Here is a 20,000-nt window from a genome sequence, read left to right on the forward strand (position 1 = left end):
AGATTTGCCTCTTTCTCCCTTCAATGCTGGGATAAAAAGGCCTGTGCCACCATGCTCAACAACCGCCTATTCTTAGTATAATTATTTAAGAACATGATGTTAACTTTAACCATATTCAGCTATTTGAAGTTGTATTTTCTTTGCATATCAGATAGACCAAGAGACACTATATATAAATTTACTAGTGGAAAAATTGATGCATTAGCGTACCCTAAGTGTCCTAAGGAATATTTTGGACCTTTTAAAAAACATCTTTATGTTTGGTAGCATAAACCTAGCCTTCAATGTGGTGGAACCATCTTTGCAGCCATTTCCTCCCTTTAAAAAACCTGACAAAGTGGAAGTATTTACCAATGTGGCAATACTAACTTGGGAATATATTTTATAGCATGTTCTTGCAATTTACTATCTTTGTATCCTATAAACACCATAGGTGTTGTATCATATCAACCATTGTTCCTAGGGCGAAATGAATAGGCTCGTGTGAGCTTATGGTCACATTCCTATCAATTATATATTTTTTTATCTCGTTTCATGTATGTCTCTGTTTAAAGATGCCAAGTTATGCTCTTACTTATCAATATGTATTGTTGACCCACTAAGATTGACATCACAGCCAACACACTAAAACATGTGTTGAATGAAGTGTTTCTTACACGTGTATTCTGTCTGCAAGACATATTACAGCCTTCTGGCACTTAAGAACACTACCTTCAGATCACCTATATCATGAAAGGACGCTTATTTATAATTGGAGAGTTGAAACAGGAAGGCGCAGTATAGGTGTATTTTTTTTTAATGTATTTTATTTAGGTTCTTATATTTCCCACCCTTTCCCACCCCAATCCCTTCCAACCCTCCAACATGAGGTAGGTGAGAAAGAAGGTTAAAAAGGAGAGGAGGCATAGACCTTCTTAAACCTCTTCCTGCTGATCAGGGACGTCCAGTTCTTTGGAGTCAGTCCAATCTTCATTGTCGGGGTATCTCCAACTTCTTGTCTCTTTGTCCATGACCACTTGACAAATTGCAACAACAGCAACCAGAAGCAGCAGGCTTCTTCAGAGTGCCCACAGCCCCTTCTCTGGCCTCTGGGATTTATCCCCTCTCAAGGGTCCTCAGAATTCCATACATAAACTATCTGCAACTGGCAAAAATCATGCCTCTGCCAGGCCACAAGGCAAACCATAATCACTAGCTGTGAAACAGCCTCTTACCCCATACCTGGGGTTTAAACAAAAATGTATTCATATAATACAACTGGGTTTTTAAAGACACTAATTCTCACTACAGCACTTCATTACCTAATTCAAGTTCACCTGGGAACATACACTTTAGACACTCAGATTCTTGCTGTTCTGCATATCTGCAAATAACTAGTATTGATTTGGGGAGTAACATAAAATTTTAGTGAGCAGGCTAACTTACAAATGCAGAAGTCTGTGACTAGCAAGAACTAACTCTACCTTTAAGTGATAAATACTTCATTACAAAGTTGGTTTTAAAGGTTTTTTTTTTTTTTTCCAAAGTCCTAGTAGGCTTCTTCAGCTTATTAAGGTAAAGAGAGGAATAACTAAATATATCTTCATAATAAATGAGAATCTGTGATTTAGAATTTTTTTTTTTTTTTTTTTTTTTTTTTTTTTTTTTAAGGGCTGGAGAGGTGGTTCAGAGGTTAAGAGCACTGTCTGCTCTTCCAAAGGTCCTGAGTTCAATTCCCAGCAACTGCATGGTGGCTCACAACTACCTGTAATGAGATTTGCTGTCTTCTGCTGTGCATGAGTACATGCAGGCAAGACACTGTATGCATAATCAATTAATTAAGAAAAAAAGTTTTCTTTATGTAGTATTTAAAAATATCTAAATATTTTAAATAAAACCTTTTTGAGAGGTCATTCCTAAGGAAAATTACGTATTTTTTGTATATTTCAGATAAAGGATGAATTTTGCTACAAAGTCTACTTTTAGAATATCAGAAAATGTCAGAATGTTTAAAATATCATAAAATAACAAAAACAGTTTTGAGGTTTAGGATTACTTACTGTTTAACGAGAGAGCTTGATTTCTGCCCTTTTTATCCATGTCCTATAGCCAGGTACCATTGTTTGTCCAAATACATCACAAATGGCGAAGGATGTACATGGGAGAATGTCAAGGTCCTGGTGTTCGAACTGACTTTGAAATGGTTCATCTTCGCAAAGTGCCAAATCAGTACACTCATTTGTCAGGCCTGCTGGACATCTTCAAATCGAAGATTGTGAGTTGACGTTGGTATTGTCAGTCTTATTTGGGGTCCAGATAAAAAGTGTCAGTTTGGTAATTTAAGCATATAGAAATTTTCTAATATCAATAATGTAATGAACTATAAGAAAACTAATAGATTGTATATTACTATGTACATTAAAGAAAATACCTAACAAAGAACTTACATGTTTTCTTGTTAGCATTTACTGAGTCTGCTATTCTTCTATAATACTTTTGATGGTCCACCAGTTTAGTAGGCTTCAGGTAGCTGTTTGTGAGCATCTTGAGTTCTAAACTTGTTGGATTCTGAATTCCCCTTTTCTGTTCTTTCAAAAAAATTTTTTTTGAAGTCAGATTGATCTTTAGGTCTAATGTATATACTGTGGCTGAGAGCTGCAGGGCTACTGAAGTATACCTAATATATCTATGATACCCTATAAGAACGCTGGCCAGCAAGATGACTCGGCTGCTAAGGTGCTTGCTGCCAGGCATGCCTGCCTGAGCTTGGTTCCCCAGGACCCATAAAAGAAGATAACTGCCTCTACCAAATTGTCATCTGACCTTTACAAAATGCATAACGGCACATGTATGCACCTCCTCTCCAATAAATACATGGAAGGAATGTGTATGAGTGCTTTTGCCTGCATGTATGACTGTGCCCCATGTGTGTGCCTGATGCCCGAGGATATCAGAGTGGGCATTGGAGTCACAGATGGTTGTGAGCCACCATGTATGTCCTCTGAAGTAAACATGAGTCTTGTGCAAGAGAAGCAAGTGCTCTTCACTGCTGAGCCATCTCTCCAACATCAGAAGCTGGTGCTACTATTATTGTTATTATTATCATTATTATGTTATATTTTTAAAGTAAAAACACGATCACAGAGATGGTGGCCTTGGCTAACATGCTCTTGGGAAAAAGAATCTGAGTGCTGAAGTTGACATTACTTATGTAAGTGCCAAATGAGTGCACTCATTTGTCAGGTGTGTTGGACATCTTCAAATCAAAGATTATGAGGTGTCATTGGTATTTCCTGTCAGTCTGAACCTGCTTTAATCTTATTCTGCTTAGTGGAAGAGAAGTCAAGGACACAGACTTTTTATTATTGCTAGTGAATTTATGGATAATTTTAAGCCTTGTTTTATTAACCTATTTATTTAACCTGATTTTTATTTCCATTTTACTTAAAAGAAAGTCATCATTTTCCTAAATGTATTGATACACTTTAACAAGCATACCACTCTCTGTGACAGTCAGTATCTGAACTGGATAGTAATAAAAGTATTTTAGGGGCTAGAGGCTACACACACACACACACACACACACACACACACACACACACACACACACACACACACACACACGCACGCGTGCACGCGCGCACACACACATTAATAGAAGCTTAAAAACATCTACAGTTCCAGAGAATCTGAGCTCTCTTCTAGTTTCCATAAGTATTGCATGCACATGGTTCACAGACATGTATGCAGGCAGCACATACATACAAACACACAATTGTGTTTTATAACAAAGCTGAAGGTCACTTTGTTTTGTTTTGTTTTCTGAGACAGGGTTTCTCTGTATAGCCGTGGCTGTCCTAAACTCACTTTGTAGACCAGGTTGCCCTCGAACTCACAGCGGTCCGCCTGCCTCTGCCTGCTGAGTGCTGGGAATAAAGGCGTGTGCCACCACGCCCAGCCCAAAGATCACTTTCTTAATGGGAGTTGATAATTTCTTTTCTGGTAGTAGTGTGAGTACTTTATTTTAAAGTAATTTGTTCCCTGGCATTGTTTTTAGATCTTTGTGTTTCTTTCTTTGGCTTTTGACATGGGGTCTGACTGTATTGCTCAGGCTGGCCTGGAATGCCCTAGGACTGTAAGATCACAGAACACAACAGCTTATTTATTTATTTATTTATTTATTTATTTATTTATTTATGTGTTTATTTATTTATAGCCTACATAGCTTTTTCATCAGATGAAACCATTTACAGGAAAAGTATGCAAAAATTAAAGAGATGTCTTGCTCTACAAATAATAATGACTTTACGGAGTTTGCTTTTCCAGTTTTTAAAACAAGATCTGACAGTTGCCAGTGCTGTTCCTTTCCTCTCCCTCCTTCTGTTTTCTTTCCATAAAAAGTCTATTAGCTTCAGCCAGGCGTGGTCCAGGACAGCCAAGGTTACACAGAGAAACATTGTCTTGAAAAACAAAAAAAGAAAACCCAAAATCTATTAGCTTCAAAAGAATTACTTTTCATTGTGGTGTGGCTTTTTTGTTTTGGGGCTTTTTGGTTTTGGTTTATTTTGGTTTTTTGAGACAGGGTTTCTCTGAGTAACAGCTTTGGGTGTCTTGGAACTCACTCTGTAGACCAGGCTGGCCTCGAACTTACAGAGCTCTGCCTGCCTCTGCCACCCAAGTGCTGGGATTAAAGGTGTGCGCCACCACCACCTGGCTGTGGTGTTTTAAAATTATCTCTGCTGCTCTGTCCTCACTTCTCCCTGTTCCTTCTGCTCTCCTACCCCCTCCCACACACAAACACCCGTTCCACTTGAATGTCACATAGGACATGTTGCCATCTCCCTTTCTCAGCATCTCTTGGTCCTCTCTCACAGTTCCCTGTCTAGTTTCACAGGCTATACCTAACCCTACAACTCTTGCTTCCATGCATATAAACACTAAAAGGTAAGATCTGGCTCTTAAAATCCCCCCCGCCCCCGCCTCCATTTCTGTGGTACTTTCTGAGACTTAGGTTTGGGGTTGCATTGTAGATGTGTCAGTTGGAATGGCAGTCTTTTCCCTTCCAAACATTTATTTACTTCTAAGGCAAGGTGTCACTCTGCACCCTTGGCTGGCTTGGAACTTGATGTGTAGACCAGTCAGATCTCGAACTCACAGAGATCTGTCTGCCTCTACCTCTCGAGTGCTAGGATTAAAGGTGTGTGCCATGCTCAGCTAGTCTCTTCCTTCTTGGCTTTCCAAGTTATACACTACAAACTCAGTCTTCTTTTCCTTCTCATGCTTCAGCTGGACACACTGTTGTTTGACACTGCAAACTTACGGCCTGGTTTCTTAGGGGTAGCAGTCCATCACCGTGACATGGTGGTACTAGTGTTTAGAGCAGAGGCTAACACATTTACACGGTGTTGTGTTTGCATGTGTTTCTAGGGCTGCCCTTTAACGCCGTTGCCTCCAGTTAGCATTGCCATTCGATTCACATATGTGCTGCAGGACTGGCAGCAGTACTTCTGGCCTCAGCAGCCTCCAGGTGAGAACATTGGAACTGTGTTTAACCTGATAAATACAGATGGAAAAGAAAGTGTATTAAGAAATCAAAGTTACCTAATGGTGTTCCATACTAGAAATACCTGGACTCGTTTTAAATGTAATTGCTGATTTTGTTGTCTGTAATTTTTTCTCCTGAAGAAAAGTTCTCAGGTCTGTTAGAGACAGTGTTATTTTGTATTTGGCAATATGTCTGTGCAGGCTGCTATGATTTATAAAGCATCCCCTGTGATAGAACATTGTGTGCGTGCATTACCATATAGTGAATGATTAAAATACCCATTTTTAGAATGTTAGAGAAGCCACCCTCAGAAGCTGAAAACAGTAATGTAGAAACCTTAAAGCAGCAATTTTCCACCTGTGGGTTGTGACCTCTTTGAAGGTTTTGCAGGGGTTACCTAAGGCCATCGGAAAATACCGATATTTACACTACCATTCATAACAGTAGCAAAATTAGAGTCATGAAGTAGCAATGAAAATAATTTTATGGTTGGGGTCACCACCACATGAGGAGCTGTATTAAAGGGTCGCAGCGTTAGGAAGGTTGAGGGCCACTGCCTTATATAGTACTGTGAAAAGAAGAAAATTAGGTTTGTTTGTATATAGTCTTATGGAAGAAAACTGTAGAATATTTAATATGGACTTAGGAAAATGTCATCAGGGTTAGTTTCCTGCCTACTCATTGATAAGTAATTAATTCAAGAGTCATTACTTATTATCCTGTTGTATCCCAGGCTATGCCAACAACTCAGATATGAACAAGGCATCATGTAAGTTCTAGAAAACTCAGCCAGAAGCACATAGAACCTAATTGAGGTTTTGTTTTTTCCTACTTTGTTGGATATAATTAATTGTTCATAGTACTTCCTTTAACGATCATTTATTTAATGTTGTGTGTATATGTGTGGGCACACATGTGCCATGGTGTGTGACATCAGAAAAAAATCACAGGTCAACTTGGCATTGATTCTTTTCTACCATGTGGGCTCTGATAATGGAACTCAGGTCAACAGGCATCTTTATTTTATTTTATTTTTAATTTTTTATTAATTTATTCTTGTTACTTCTCAATGGCTATCCCATCCCTTGTATCCTCCCATTCCTCCCTCTCTCCCATTTTTCCCTTACTCCCCTCCGCTATGACTGTTCCTGAGGGGGACTTCCTCCCCCTGTATATGCTCATAGGGTATCAAGTCTCTTCTTGGTAACCTGCTATCCTTCCTCTGAGTACCACCAGGTCTCCCCCTCCAGGGGACATGGTCAAATATGAGGCACCAGAGTACGTGTGAAAGTCAGTCCCCACTCTCCACTCAACTGTGGAGAATGTTCTGTCCATTGGCTAGATCTGGGTAGGGGTTTAAAGTTTACCGCCTGTATTGTCCTTGGCTGGTGAACAGGCATCTTTAATTGCTAAACAGTCTTACCAGTATTCTTTCTGTAATCCAGTTTGTTTCTGAAATAATGCCTGTACTTCCTTTAAATTTTTGTTTTGTTTTGTTTTGCTTTGTTTGGCTGTGCTGGAGCTCACTATGTAAAGCAGACTGGTCTTGAACGCAGAGATTCTCCTGTCTCTGCCTCCCAAGTGCTGTGTTTAAAGGCATATACCACTATGCTTGGCCCTCTTTAAAATTTCTTATCATATATACATTGTACAAAGTGATTTTTTTTTGAGACAGGGTTTCTCTGTGTTACCCTGTCCTGAACTCGCTCTATAGACCAGGCTGGCCTCAAACTCATAGCGATCCACCTGCCTCTGCCTCCCAACTGCTGGCATTAAAGGTGTGTGCCACCACACCTGGCTCATAGTAATGTTTCTTAAAGAAATGTTCATTTAAGTTATCAAATGTATGTGTATATGCTGCATATGGGAGAAAGCAATATTTGTCTCATCCCTCACCATCTACATTTGTTCTCTCCCTTTACACCTTCTCATTCCACACACAGCCTGCATGTGTGTGTATGCACACACACACATACACACATACACACACACACACACATATGTACACACCTCTCAATATAGAGAAAACATACAGTATTTGTTTTTCTGGGTCAGTCTGACTTTGTTTAACATGATGACCCATTTTCCTGAAAATGACATAATTTTTTTTTTGTATGGTGCAATCAAACTCCATTGTGCATCTATGCATCACATTTTCTTTATCTGTTAGAAGGCATCAAGACTGGTTCCATATCTGAGCTGTTGTGAATAGTGCAAGTATGTCTGTGGTATGCTGACTTAGATTTGTAGTATAGTTGGATTATATGATAGGGTTTTTGGTTTGGTTTGGTTTGGTTTGGTTTGGTTTGGTTTGGTTTTTTTGAGACAGGGCTTCTTTGTGTAGCCTTGGCTATCCTGGACTCACGTTGTAGACCAGGCTGGCCTCAAACTCACAGAGATCCGACTACTTGTGTCTCCCTAGTGCTGGGATTAAAGGCATGCAGCACCACGCCCGGCATGATGGTTTATTTTGAATTTTATTTATTTACAATTATTTGTGGGGGGCATGTGCGTGTATGCCATATAACTGGTGTGCATAGAGGTGGAGGTCAGAGGTTGACATTAGGTGTCTTCCTCTATCATCCTCCATCTTATTTATTTATCAGGGATTTTTACATTTTATTCATTTCTTAGTAACAGTATAAGGGTGGGAAAGAACAAGAGCATGATTGGTAATGTTGACAAGAAGACAGAAGGCATCAATGGCTTTTATACTAGGCATGGTGGTGGGGGAAGAGGTGTGGGAGGGTTCCTACTAGGTCTCAAGTAAGGCCAGAGGCTGTCTGGCATCCTGGCCTGGTCTCAGCCCTTTTATTTTCTTGGCTTTGGTCTTGTAGGTGCAGGGATTGTTCATGTAGATGGTCTATTGGCACTAGGCATTGTACTGAGCCTTCTTCAGGGTACCTTGGTAGACTTGGTACAAGTGCTTCCATCACATGACCCACAGCTCTCACACTTGGATTTGCAGTCAGCTCTAAGTTCCTTCTTCCAGTTGTAGGGTGCCCTGCATGGGATGTTCTGGTCCTCGGCTCTGCAGGTGCCTACTTGGAAACCCACTCTGCAGTCCTCACTGTTGAGGTGTAGGACCATCAGTGAGCTCCACACCATGCACGCATTCCCCAGGTAGCCTTCTTTATCCCATCTTCTTTTTGAAGCAGCATTTCTCACTGAATCTGGAACTCATGACTTCAGCTAGACTGGCTGGCCAGCAAGCCCTCAGGTTTGCCTGTCTTCACCCTCCAGTTGACCATTGCGCCCAGCTTTTATGTCTATATTGGGGATCCAAACTCATGTCCTTATGTGGGCACAGCAAGCACTTTGCTTACTATCATTGTAGCTCCACTACATTTTTAAAGAGAGGGTCTCCTGTAGGTTGGATCTATGGGTTTTTATATCTCAAACATACTTAAAAAGAAATGAAATAAAGACTTGTAAATAATTAGAAGACTTACCCTCCCCACCCCCCCTTTTATTTGAGACAGGATCTTGGCTGTGAATTTCTGGCTAGCCAGGTATTGACTTTGTAGCCCATGCTGGCATTGAACTTATGGCAGTCCTCATGCCTCAGCCCCCCAAATGCTGAGATTTAGATATGAGTCACTACAATATGAGTCACTATACCCTTTGACCCAAATCAATAAACCTACAGTTTAAAAACGTTTTTTAGTGTACTGCCTCCAAAGAAAACGAGAATATTTTTCATGCTTTATTTTGTTCCACCTTTTTGACTGTAAGGTTCAGAATAATTGCTAGGTTAGAGATACTACTGAAATTACTATTGTACATAGCTTTTGGCAGTTATGCGTACCACTACTGCTCTTACACTACTGAGCAACTTAGAACTCTACTATACAGTGAAAGAGCTACATCTAAACAACAGCAAAAGGGAGTAAGAGCTAAGCTTTTGCTTTCCAAACAGCAGTACCATTGGATGGTTTATAATCTGCTTCTACTGCCAAGTTTCCATTCTTCTTTTCCTTTTTTCCAAGGCTACTCTATTACTCAGTTTTAAACCTTTCCCAAGGTAGAACCTTGGTGCATATCTCAGTGACAGAGTATATACCTAGCATATGCGGGGCCTTGGATTTAATCCTAATTATCCAGTTCTAAGATGGTGTAGTCACTAATGATCTTAAGAAGCCCAAGGGCCAGACTCTTATATTATAATTCTCATGGTTGATGATATTATGTTGCCAGATTTTTTGAAATGTGGATAAAAATGTTAACATTCCTTAGTAAGTTGGAGTCTGTATGAACTGTTAGCATTTTCTCTTATAAGAGGGAAGGGCAGCAGTAATTATGAGCCAGATACTATTCTTGGCATTTTATCTTACTACTGTTTATTAAAAAAGAGATTAACTTATTTATATATTTTAAGTATATGGGTACTTTGTCTGCATGTACATCTGCACACCAGAAGACAATATCAGTTGTGAGCTGCCATGTGGGTGCTGGGATGAACTCAGAATCTTGGGAAAAGCAATGGGTACCCTTGACCACTTAGCCATCTCTGTAGCCCTGCTTAATTCTGTTTAGTTTTTATATATTATGAGCATTGTTACTTTTTTTAAAAAAGTAAGACTTAGGAAGGCCGATGTTACATGGTTATCCAGTTGATCAAGTTTGCCTTCATGTATCAGTCAAACTTCAGTTTCCTGGTTCTTTTCATCCTTAGTGTTACTTACCAATATGTAATGTAATTTAAATTTTTGTGGTCTCGGTTTTTTTGGTAATTATTTTTAACATATTAATTTATGAAAATGTTTATAAAGTTTGAAGCTCTTAAAAGTACATATTTTGAAGTGTAAAACTAATCACATGATTGTTATTTTGTAAGCATTTTAAGTTGGAAAACTGAAATGGATTGATTGAAGAATTATTGAGTAATTAGTTATACTTAATGACTATTTTTTAGTAATTTATTTAGGGCATAGGTTGTCAAATGTTTTAAACAAATCTGGGTGGCGTTTGTAACTCAACAATAGATTTTGAATTTATTAATTCCTAGTATAATATTAACAATTAAATACCACCATATATATTATTTTAGAAAGAGAAATCCTTTTTATATCCTAGACACATTTATTAGTTTCTCAAGAAGTATGGAATTAAGCATTCAGTGACACTTTCTCTGCTTTCCTACAATGGAGAGACCACTCATACTGTAAAAGAGGTTCTTTCCTGAATTTCAGTATTTTATCTCTGGTCAACAGAGAATTTTCTAATGATGACAAATCTGATAATTTGTTAATCAGAATTTTTTGACAAAAAATGATTGTAGATTGGTGATTAAGTATTTTAGTACTAGAATCTTTTTTTTTTTTTTTTACATTTTCTTAATCATATAAAATGGAGAGAAGAAGTACAATAATTTTATTTTCTCAAATAGTTGCTGAGAAATATTTCACAAGAGTAAAATTTAGAATGGATGGCTTGACTTGAAGCAGCGGGTAATGAGAAGTGTGGCTCTGACCTTACGTGCTTGTTCTCAGGTGTCTTTCCTGGCTGCGTGCACTGGGCGGTGGCTAACTTGTTGTCTGTACTGTCCCAGGCAGCTCAAACCTTCTGAAAGGTTTAACTTAGCCAGACGTCCCCTCAGTGCAAGCTCTCATGTACAGTTCTGGCTAGCTGGGAAGTCACCGTGTGGTGCTTATTTCTACTTTTCGCCAAATAAAAGAATACATTTCCCTTTGTTTAGATATAGATGCCCTTGTGGGAGGAGAAGTTGGAGGCTTGGAGTTCGGCAAGTTGCCATTTGGTGCCTGTGAAGATCCTATCAGGTGAGAATTTCAGTCTGTCACTTGAATTACAGGATTATTTTGCTTTTTAAGTTGATACTGATGTTCATTTTATGACATTTTATACTATACTTGCTCTCTTTAGTTGTAACTTCATATGGGAAGTTTCCAAATTAATAATCTTCTTAAAGTTTGGCAGACTGTGAGGCTGGGGTGTAGCTTAGTCATAGGGGGCTGCATAGCATGCATAAGCTCTGGGCTCAGTCCCAGCATAGTGAGTTTGGCAGCCTGTGCCTTGTGGGCCAGGTCTCGCTACTGTTTTTGTTTGGCTCAGAGTAGTTTTATATTTTTTAAAGTATTAAACACACAAGAAGAACAGATTGTGCATGGCTCACAAAGCCAAATATTGCTCTTTGGCTTTTACATGAAAAGTTTTCCAGCTCATCATCTCTATAAGATGATTTTTTTTCTTCAAAACTGAGAAAATTCATCTAATGTGAAGTTCAGCACTTCAAAGTGTAGTTTGGTGGTTTTTATTATAGATTTATGCAGACATAATCATTATGTAAATTAAAACATTTTAAATACCGCAGAGAGAAACTGTTCCTTTAAATTTTATCTTATTTGTGTATGATTATTCGTGTCTTTTAAATTCTGAATTCTGTGATACAGCTTCCTTTAAATTCTGTGTCCTGGAGTTTTATCTAGGAAATTCTTATTAGGGAACATTTCTCTTAGACTAGTGGGCTCATGAGGAACAAGCTGTTTTGGTCATTCGTTTTGTTTTTATTTTTGGGATGTAACCTGGGCATGCGAGCATCTTTCTTTGGTTGTGTGTCTGATGTGAAGGTCTTGCCTGCTTTAGACGGGGCCAGTGCACAAGCTGCATGACTGGAGCGGGGTGGGTGGAGCTGGTGCATAAGTTGTTTAATTAGAGCAGGTAAAGATGGCTCCTGTTCTGAGGCTAGGCCTGTGGGTGTAAGGGGAAGAATGGGATGGGAGAGTGAAGGAGCAACTCACTAGGCAAAAAGGCCTCACTATCGAAGCAGGTTCTAGGTCCTTTGGTGCTTGTGGGTGTTGAGATGGCAGCAGGTGCAGGGAGGAGTAGGAAAGGGAAAAAGCCAGTTAGTTAGTTAACAAGCTGGTTTAGGGCTGAGTAAGGACATAGGTAGGAGTGGGTGTGGAGATGGGGGAGGGATATTGAGAGTCATCTGTGTTACAGCATGAAGCAGTTATTTTAAAAAGAAATTCTTTCTAATATGCCATTATGTGGATATGCTTTATGTTTACTATGTATCACATTTTCTTTATCCATTCAGTTAATGGACATTTTACTTATATGTTTTGTTTGCTATATAATGTAACACTTTATGTTCATAAGACAACTTCATGTGGATATGCTTTCCTTTCTTTTTCTTTTTGTTTTTTTTGAGACAGGGTTTCTCTGTGTAGCCTTGGCTGTGCTGGAGTGGCTTTGTAGACCAGGCTGGCCTTGAATTCACAGATAATCCGCCTGCCTCTGCCTCCCAAGTGCTGGCATTCTAGGCGTGTGCCACCATGCCTGGTTTCTTTCCTTTCTTAAACTAGTTGTTTTCAGTTTATTATGCATTGCACTACCTTTTAAATATTCATTTTAGAGTTTTTATTAGCACATATTAATTATACAAATTGGGTTTTATAGGTTTATATATGATGATTCCCTTTCTCTTCCTAATTAGTACCTATAAATTAGTTAGGGTTTCTACTGCTGTGAAGAGACACCATGATCATGGCAACTCTTACAAAGGAAACCATTTAATTGGATCTGGCTTACAGTTCAGAGGTTTAGACCATTATCTTTATGGTGGGAAGCATGGCAGTGTGCAGGCAGACATGGTGCTGGAGATGAGCTGAGAGTTCTATATCTGGATCTGCAGGCAGCGGGAAGAGAGAGTGACACTGGGCCTGGCTTGAGCATTTGAAACCTCAACCTCATCTGAACCCCCCAGTGACATTCTTCTAACAAGGCCACAGTAACGTCACTCCCTATGGGCCTATGGGGGCCATTTTCATTCAAACCACCACAGAACCTCTTTCACTTTCACTATTTTTTTCCTTGTCTTTTCTTTTGGTGACTCACTGAGTTGCTTACAGGAGCATAGGTGTGGGTGAAGGACTGTTTACAAGAGTAAGGGCAACTCACTGGGAGCTACACCAGTGAAGGAAATGTCGCCCTCCCCTAGCAATCATTACACCACCACTTTCCATACGTCTTTACTTGTTTTCACAGGATGCATTTCTCAAAATAGAATTACTGGGTCAGGGGACATATGTATAAAATTAAACCTTTTGGGCATATTTATGTTTAATTTTTTTTTTTTTTTTTAATTTTAGTGAACTTCATTTAGCAACGACATGGCCTCATCTGACAGAAGGGATCATTGTGGACAATGATGTTTATTCGTAAGTATGTTAAGAACTTGATTCCAGTAAGTTAACCACCAAGTGCTTAGTTTAGAGTTTTGTATTTTAAAAGATCATTTTTAGACCTATTTGTGTGGTCTTGAACACACAGAGATCTGCCTTGCTTCTGCCTCCCAAGTGCTGGGATTAAAGGCGAGTAGAGATGAGTTTTTAAGAGTTGCTTTGGGAAAGTGATCCGTCAATCCCCCGTGAACTATTTAAGTATTACTGATGCAGCATGTTGGTCTCTACCATTTATTGTGTAACTTTTTTTTTTAACTCCTCTTAGCATCTTAGAATTATTGTAGGGCTGGGACTATATCTCAGTGGTAGAGTGCTTGCCCAGTGTATGGAAGACCCTAGATTTGACATACACACCCCACACAATTATTTCATGAAATGCTTTTTAAAAGTAGTGAGAGACTAGAGAGATGCTTCAGTGGTTAAGAGCATTGGCTGTTCTTCCATAGGACCCGGGTTCAGTTCTCAGCACCAACATGGCAGCTTACAAATGTCTGTGAGTGAGGAATATAGTGAAAGAAAAAAGCATTTTAGTTCCTTCTTATCTGGATGTGCAACAGTAAGAAATAGATATCTTTTCTTTTCACAGTTAAAGGAAACTCATTGTATTTGTTGAATGAAACAAATTGATAAACAAATTTGGTAAAAGAAACATGAGTGTTCTCACTTAGGTTATTTAGGTGTAAAGAAGAAAATAGTTTTTAAAAGCTTGTTAATCCTTAGTGTAGATGGTTTTAAAGTTTAAATTTATACATCAGTTCTCTTTATTATTTTAATATCTTATGTCTTTGGGGGTGTTTGTGTGCTGTGGTGCAGGAAATCAGAATAATTGTGGCTTCATTGTTTCTACCATATGGGTCCTGGAGATTGACACCAGGGCATCAGGTTTGGTGGCAAGTACCATTACCTGCCATCTTGCTGGTCATGGATGTTTTTGTAAAAAGTATTGCAATAGTACCTCATTGAGTAGATCCTCTACAATACACCTGAGGAAACAGGATAGTTTTGGCTCTGTCTAAGGTTTGTAGTCTCTGTTTTCATTAATAGGGATATTAAATTAAAACAGGTTGTTTAAGGTGATTATGCAGGAGCTGAAAAAAGATACCTTAAAAAGATAATTATGCATACTTGGTTTTTTTTTTTTTACTGTATTCTTTAAAAACGTATTTGTCTCATTTGGTTATTAGTGTACATCTTATTGGGTTTTCTTTGTTTTGATCTTGGTAACCTGTGTATGTATGTATGTATTTACATCTTCAAATTTCATGTTTTAAGATTTTATATTTTTGCCAGGCATGCCTTTAATCACAGCACTCAGGGAGGCAGAGGAAGGCAGATCCCTGTGAGTTCAAGGCCAGCCTGGACTACAAAGTGAGTCTAGGACAGCCAGGGCTACACAGAGAAATCCTGTCTTGAAACAAACAAACAAACAAACAAACAAACAAAGATTTTATATTTTTAACAACTTACTCAAATGGCAATGTATGTATGGGTAACATAACACTAAGTTTAAGTGAAGCAAATGTAGCTGGGTGTTCTAGTGTACACTGGTAATCCCAGCACACCAGAGGTCGTGGATGTTCTAGTGTACACTGGTAATCCCAGCACACCAGAGGTCGTGGATGTTCTAGTGTACACTGGTAATCCCAGCACACCAGAGGTCGAGGCTGAACAGTCAAGAGTTGGATAGCTTGTCTGCAAAAGATAGAGGAAGGGATGAGAAATGGTTGTTTCCCCGCTACAGACTATTTTTCCCTATAGAGTGTTCAATAAAATATCTTTTATTTATTTTATTTTGCTCTTTTTTAAAGTTTTAGACAGGGTTTCAATATGTAACCCTGTTTGGCCTCCTACTGCTGAACCTCCTGCCACAGCTTGTAGGTTCTGTGATTACGGGTGTGTCCACTGGACCTATCTTTCATTCTGTTTCATTGTTGACATGCATTGGGGTGGAGTCATAATTACTGTCTTATTCTATTCTAGTGACTTGGATCCTGTTCAGGCTCCCCATTGGTCTGTTAGAGTCCGAAAAGCTGAAAATCCCCAGTGTTTATTAGGTAAGGTACTTCCTTTTCTAAAATGTCACACATCTGTCTACTTTCCAAATTGGGACCCTGAATACAGTCTTTATATTTTACATATTCAAAATACTGTTTTACATTCCTCAGTAAACATGTCGTAGAAAAAGTCTTTATCAGTTGCAGTGAATCTTTTAACAACAGTGGCAGGGTTTCTTTCCTTTAATGAATCTGTACTAAAGCATTCTCTATTACAGCCTCACATCTTGTCTTACTTTGCTTATGTTACTGTGTCACCTTTTTCCTGCACAGACTGCACCTTCAGTTGAGCCTCTGTCTTAGTTAGGAATTTCTATTGCTGTGACCGTGACCAAAAAGCAAGTTGGGGAGGAAAGGGTTTATTTGGCTTATCCTTACACATTTCTGTTTATAACCAAAGGAAGTCAAGACAGGAACTCAAAAGGGCAAGGGCCTGGAGGCAGGGGCTGATGCAGAGGCCTGGGAGGGTGCTGCCTACTGACTTTCTCCCTGTGGCTTGCTCAGCCTGCTTTCTTACAGAACCCAGAACCACCAGCCCAGCGAAAGCACCACCCACAATGGCTGGGCCCTCCCGCATTTATCACTAGTTGAGAAAATGCCTTACAGCTGGATCTCCTGGAGGCATTTTCTTTACTGAGGCTCCTTCCTGTTGACTCTAGCTTGTGTCAAGTTGACACAAAACCAGCTAGTACTGCCCCTTTGTCTTTTGATGTCCCTCGGGGCCTGTGATGTGGTGGCACAAGAGCACTGACTTAGTGTGCACTGAAGCAGGGCTGCCTAAACTTCTTCCACTTGTGATCCTTTGCTCACTGGGGCGTCTTTACATGATACTGGGTGGATATAAAATAGGTATGCAGATCAAACATGTACTGAGAAATTATTCTAGGACATTTCTTTGCTCTTTGTATATTTATGTGTGTATATGTATATATGCATAAATATGCTTTTACTATTTTTAGAGGTGAAACAAATTTGTGTACTAATAAGATGGATGCACTTGTTTAATTTTACATAAAGAATTAAATCTTAGCATTTTCAACATTTTCCAGAATTGATTTCTTAGTTTTTATAATTGTCATTTCTAAAAATGCTACTTTGCATGAACATGTAATAAAATGTGTAAGGTCATCTTAGAAATTGTTGGAAATCAGTTCTAATAAGATAGTCAAGTCAGCAACTGAGCAGTCCAAGGATGTACTTATTTTATCCTTATATGCTGAAGAATAATGATAAGAAAATACTCTCTTTTTCTGAAATTAAATCATTATGTTTATACAAAGGCAGAAAACTTTATATGTGCACTAAAAATGGTGCAGTGCATAGTGTGCAGTCTGCTCTGACTGTGTTGGAGGCAGCAGTAGTTGTGTTCTGTGGAGTCACAGCATCTGCAGTGCAGACTGCATCCAGGACTGTACTGGAATTGCATCAGCCTGCATGTGCACTGCCAGAAACATCTTAGACTTATTACATGTTTGAGTTTGAGTTAATTTTTTATCACTCCACATTCAGAGGCCTTGTACTATTTGCAATTTTTTTTTTAACGTTGAAATTGTGACCACAGTTTAAGAAGCAGGTATTATTATCTTTTCTTCCAAGATGTATCACATTTGCAAGCCTATTTTGTAGAGAAAAGGGGTTTTAGATACACTTTTGTACTTTTGTTCATCTAGCAGGTGATTTGAACATTAAATGAAATATAACATTTTTTGTTTATTTTGGGGTTTTTTTTGTTGTTTTTGTTTGTTTGTTTGTTTGTTTTTTGTTTTTAAAGACAGGGTTTCTCTGTGTAGCCTTGGCTGACCTGGACTCACTTTGTAGGCCAGGCTGGACTCAACCTCACAAAGATTCTCCTGCCTCTGCCTCCCGAGTGCTGGGATTACAGGCGTGTACCACCACGCCTGGCCAGCTAACATAAATTTAAAGTACCTTGAAAAATAGTTGATTGCCATTCAGAATCTATATCTGGAATTTTCTCTTGTTTTTAAAATCTTCCCTCCCCTCTACCCCATTTAAGATAGGATCTCTTCTGTGTAGCCTGGCCAGCATGGAATTCACTTTGTAGACTAGGTTTAGGTTGGCCTTGAACTCAGAGATCTGCTTTTTCGGTGCAAGATTAAAGACATGTACTTCTCTTCTCCTTTTTTAGGCTTCTCTCTAGGTCTTCTGAAACCCATAACCTTTCTTTATTTTCCCTCTTTCTTTTCAGTACATAGGAAAATGTTTTCTCTATTTCTTCTGTTCAGTCATGCCTACCTTTATTCTGTATCACCTGACATTACATTCAACGGATGGCTAGTAAAATACTACTTACTAATGACAGTGATATTTCTTCTAAGTATTTTTTAGTTCTTTTTAAAATATAATATTTTTTCATTCTTTCTGGATTTCATACTTTTTAAAATCCTCTTAATTATTCATCATGTGTTTTTCATCAAATGTCAGTTAGCACTTGGCCATTATGGTCCCTGATAGTGGAGAAAATATTCTGTCTTTGGTGAATTTGTCAGGGGTCTTAGGCAGCAGTGTCATTAGTGAGTGTTGAACAGACCCACATCCTAATCTTTTTTTTTTTTTAAGATTTATTTATTATTATGTATACAGTGTTCTGTCTGTATGCGTGCGTGTCAGCCAGAAGAGGGCACCAGATCTCGTTATAGATGGTTATGAACCACTATGTGGTTGCTTAGAATTGAATTCAGGACCTCTGAAAGAGTAGACAGTGCTCTTAACCTCTGAGCCATCTCTCTAGCCCCACATCCTAATCTTTAGAAGTAGCAGCCTCATAGTGAAACAGATAAGTCAGTACACACCTCATGGGATGTTAGGGTGACAAAGCGAAGTAACAGTCTGTATGTATGCATGTCACACTTTACCATTGTCCTGTTCTTTAGAAGCTGCAGTGTCTCTGCTGTATCATAATTGAGAATTACATTGGCAACTTTGCCTACTAGATGACTTTCTAATAGCTTCTTCTTCTGATCTGCTGGCTTTTGTAATAACTGCAGAAAACTTGAGAAACATTCTGATTTTAAGTTAAATCATGGGACCATGATTTCATCCCTCATCCACTCTCTCCCTCCCCCCGCAAAACAGGTTTTTTCTGTATAGCCCTGGCTATCCTGGACTTGCTTTTTAGATCAGGCTGGTCTTGAACTCACAAAGATCCTCCTGCCTCTGCCTTCCTGAGTGCTAGGATTATAGGTGTGTGCTTGTATAGTTTTTAATGACAAAATTATTAGAATTTTCTACATTTCTGAAAAAAAAAATCAAGGAATGTTGCTAAATTCCAAAACTTAAATGTATACTTTTTATTGTATTTCAGTACTGAAAATTCTTGATAAACTTTAATTTACTTGTGCAAACATAACTTCTTTTTTTTTTTTTTTTTTTTTTTTTTGAGTCAGTGCCTTATGTAGTCTAGACTGGTCTTCACTTTACTATGTAGGTTAAAGGATAACTTTGAATGCCACATCTTTCCTCCTTCACCTCCCAAGTGCTGATATTACAGGGGTACATTGCCGTTCATGATTGTAATTGAAAGCAGTTGACAGAGGGAAGACACCTAGTTCCCCCCACCAATGAAAAGCTTGTGGAAGAGACGGCCATGGTTCTGTGGGCAGCTTCCTGGAATCAGTATTTGGAAGGCTGAGGCAGGAAGTTAGCAAGTTCATGACCAGCTGCTATATATAATTTTTTTAATTAAACATTTTTTATTATACTTATGGAGGGAAATATATCATTCATGTACCTTTTCACCATGTGGGTCTAAGAAATAGACTCCATGAGCCATTTTTGCAAGCCTCAAGCAATTCTGCAGCTCTTGAAAACAGGGAAAATCATTTTTGTCTTTATAGTGACACAAGGTATATCATTAGTATGCAACCAACAATGTAATAGCTTCGCAGGACATGGTTTCTTGATCCCCTAGGGACATCTTCACAGTTTATTTTTAAATAAACTCTTGTTTATTAGCTGTTTCAGAAGTATTGTAGGATAAGGGGAAGAAAATGATATATAATAATATTGTTACTTTTATGATTTAATGATGGTGGATATTGGTAACGTTGAAACCTGAAGAAAGAGCTTAATATTATAAAGTACATTTTGTTTTTCTTTCATTCTAGAAGGAAGTTTTTGTTATAGAAATAGATAAGCAACTTACTGAGAGAGAAAGCACTCTGGAGACTGGAGTAGGCTTCTGAGCTCAGGGAAGGTCCA

At 38.7% G+C, this 20,000-nt stretch overlaps 1 protein-coding gene across 2 annotated transcripts in view; it reads left to right on the forward strand.

Moving 5' to 3' along the window:
* Rab3gap1 (RAB3 GTPase activating protein catalytic subunit 1) overlaps positions 1-20,000 on the forward strand; it is a 58,971-nt gene that overhangs the window by 15,599 nt on the left and 23,372 nt on the right. For both annotated transcript variants that reach the window (XM_051147302.1, XM_051147303.1), the window contains exons 5-9: positions 2,089-2,254; positions 5,407-5,506; positions 11,223-11,304; positions 13,636-13,704; positions 15,709-15,782. In XM_051147302.1, coding sequence (XP_051003259.1) covers positions 2,089-2,254; positions 5,407-5,506; positions 11,223-11,304; positions 13,636-13,704; positions 15,709-15,782 — 491 coding nt within the window. The remainder of the gene's footprint in view (positions 1-2,088; positions 2,255-5,406; positions 5,507-11,222; positions 11,305-13,635; positions 13,705-15,708; positions 15,783-20,000) is intronic.

This window comes from Acomys russatus, chromosome 6 (genome assembly GCF_903995435.1).
Source record: "Acomys russatus chromosome 6, mAcoRus1.1, whole genome shotgun sequence".
In the NCBI taxonomy this organism is placed as follows: domain Eukaryota; kingdom Metazoa; phylum Chordata; class Mammalia; order Rodentia; family Muridae; genus Acomys; species Acomys russatus.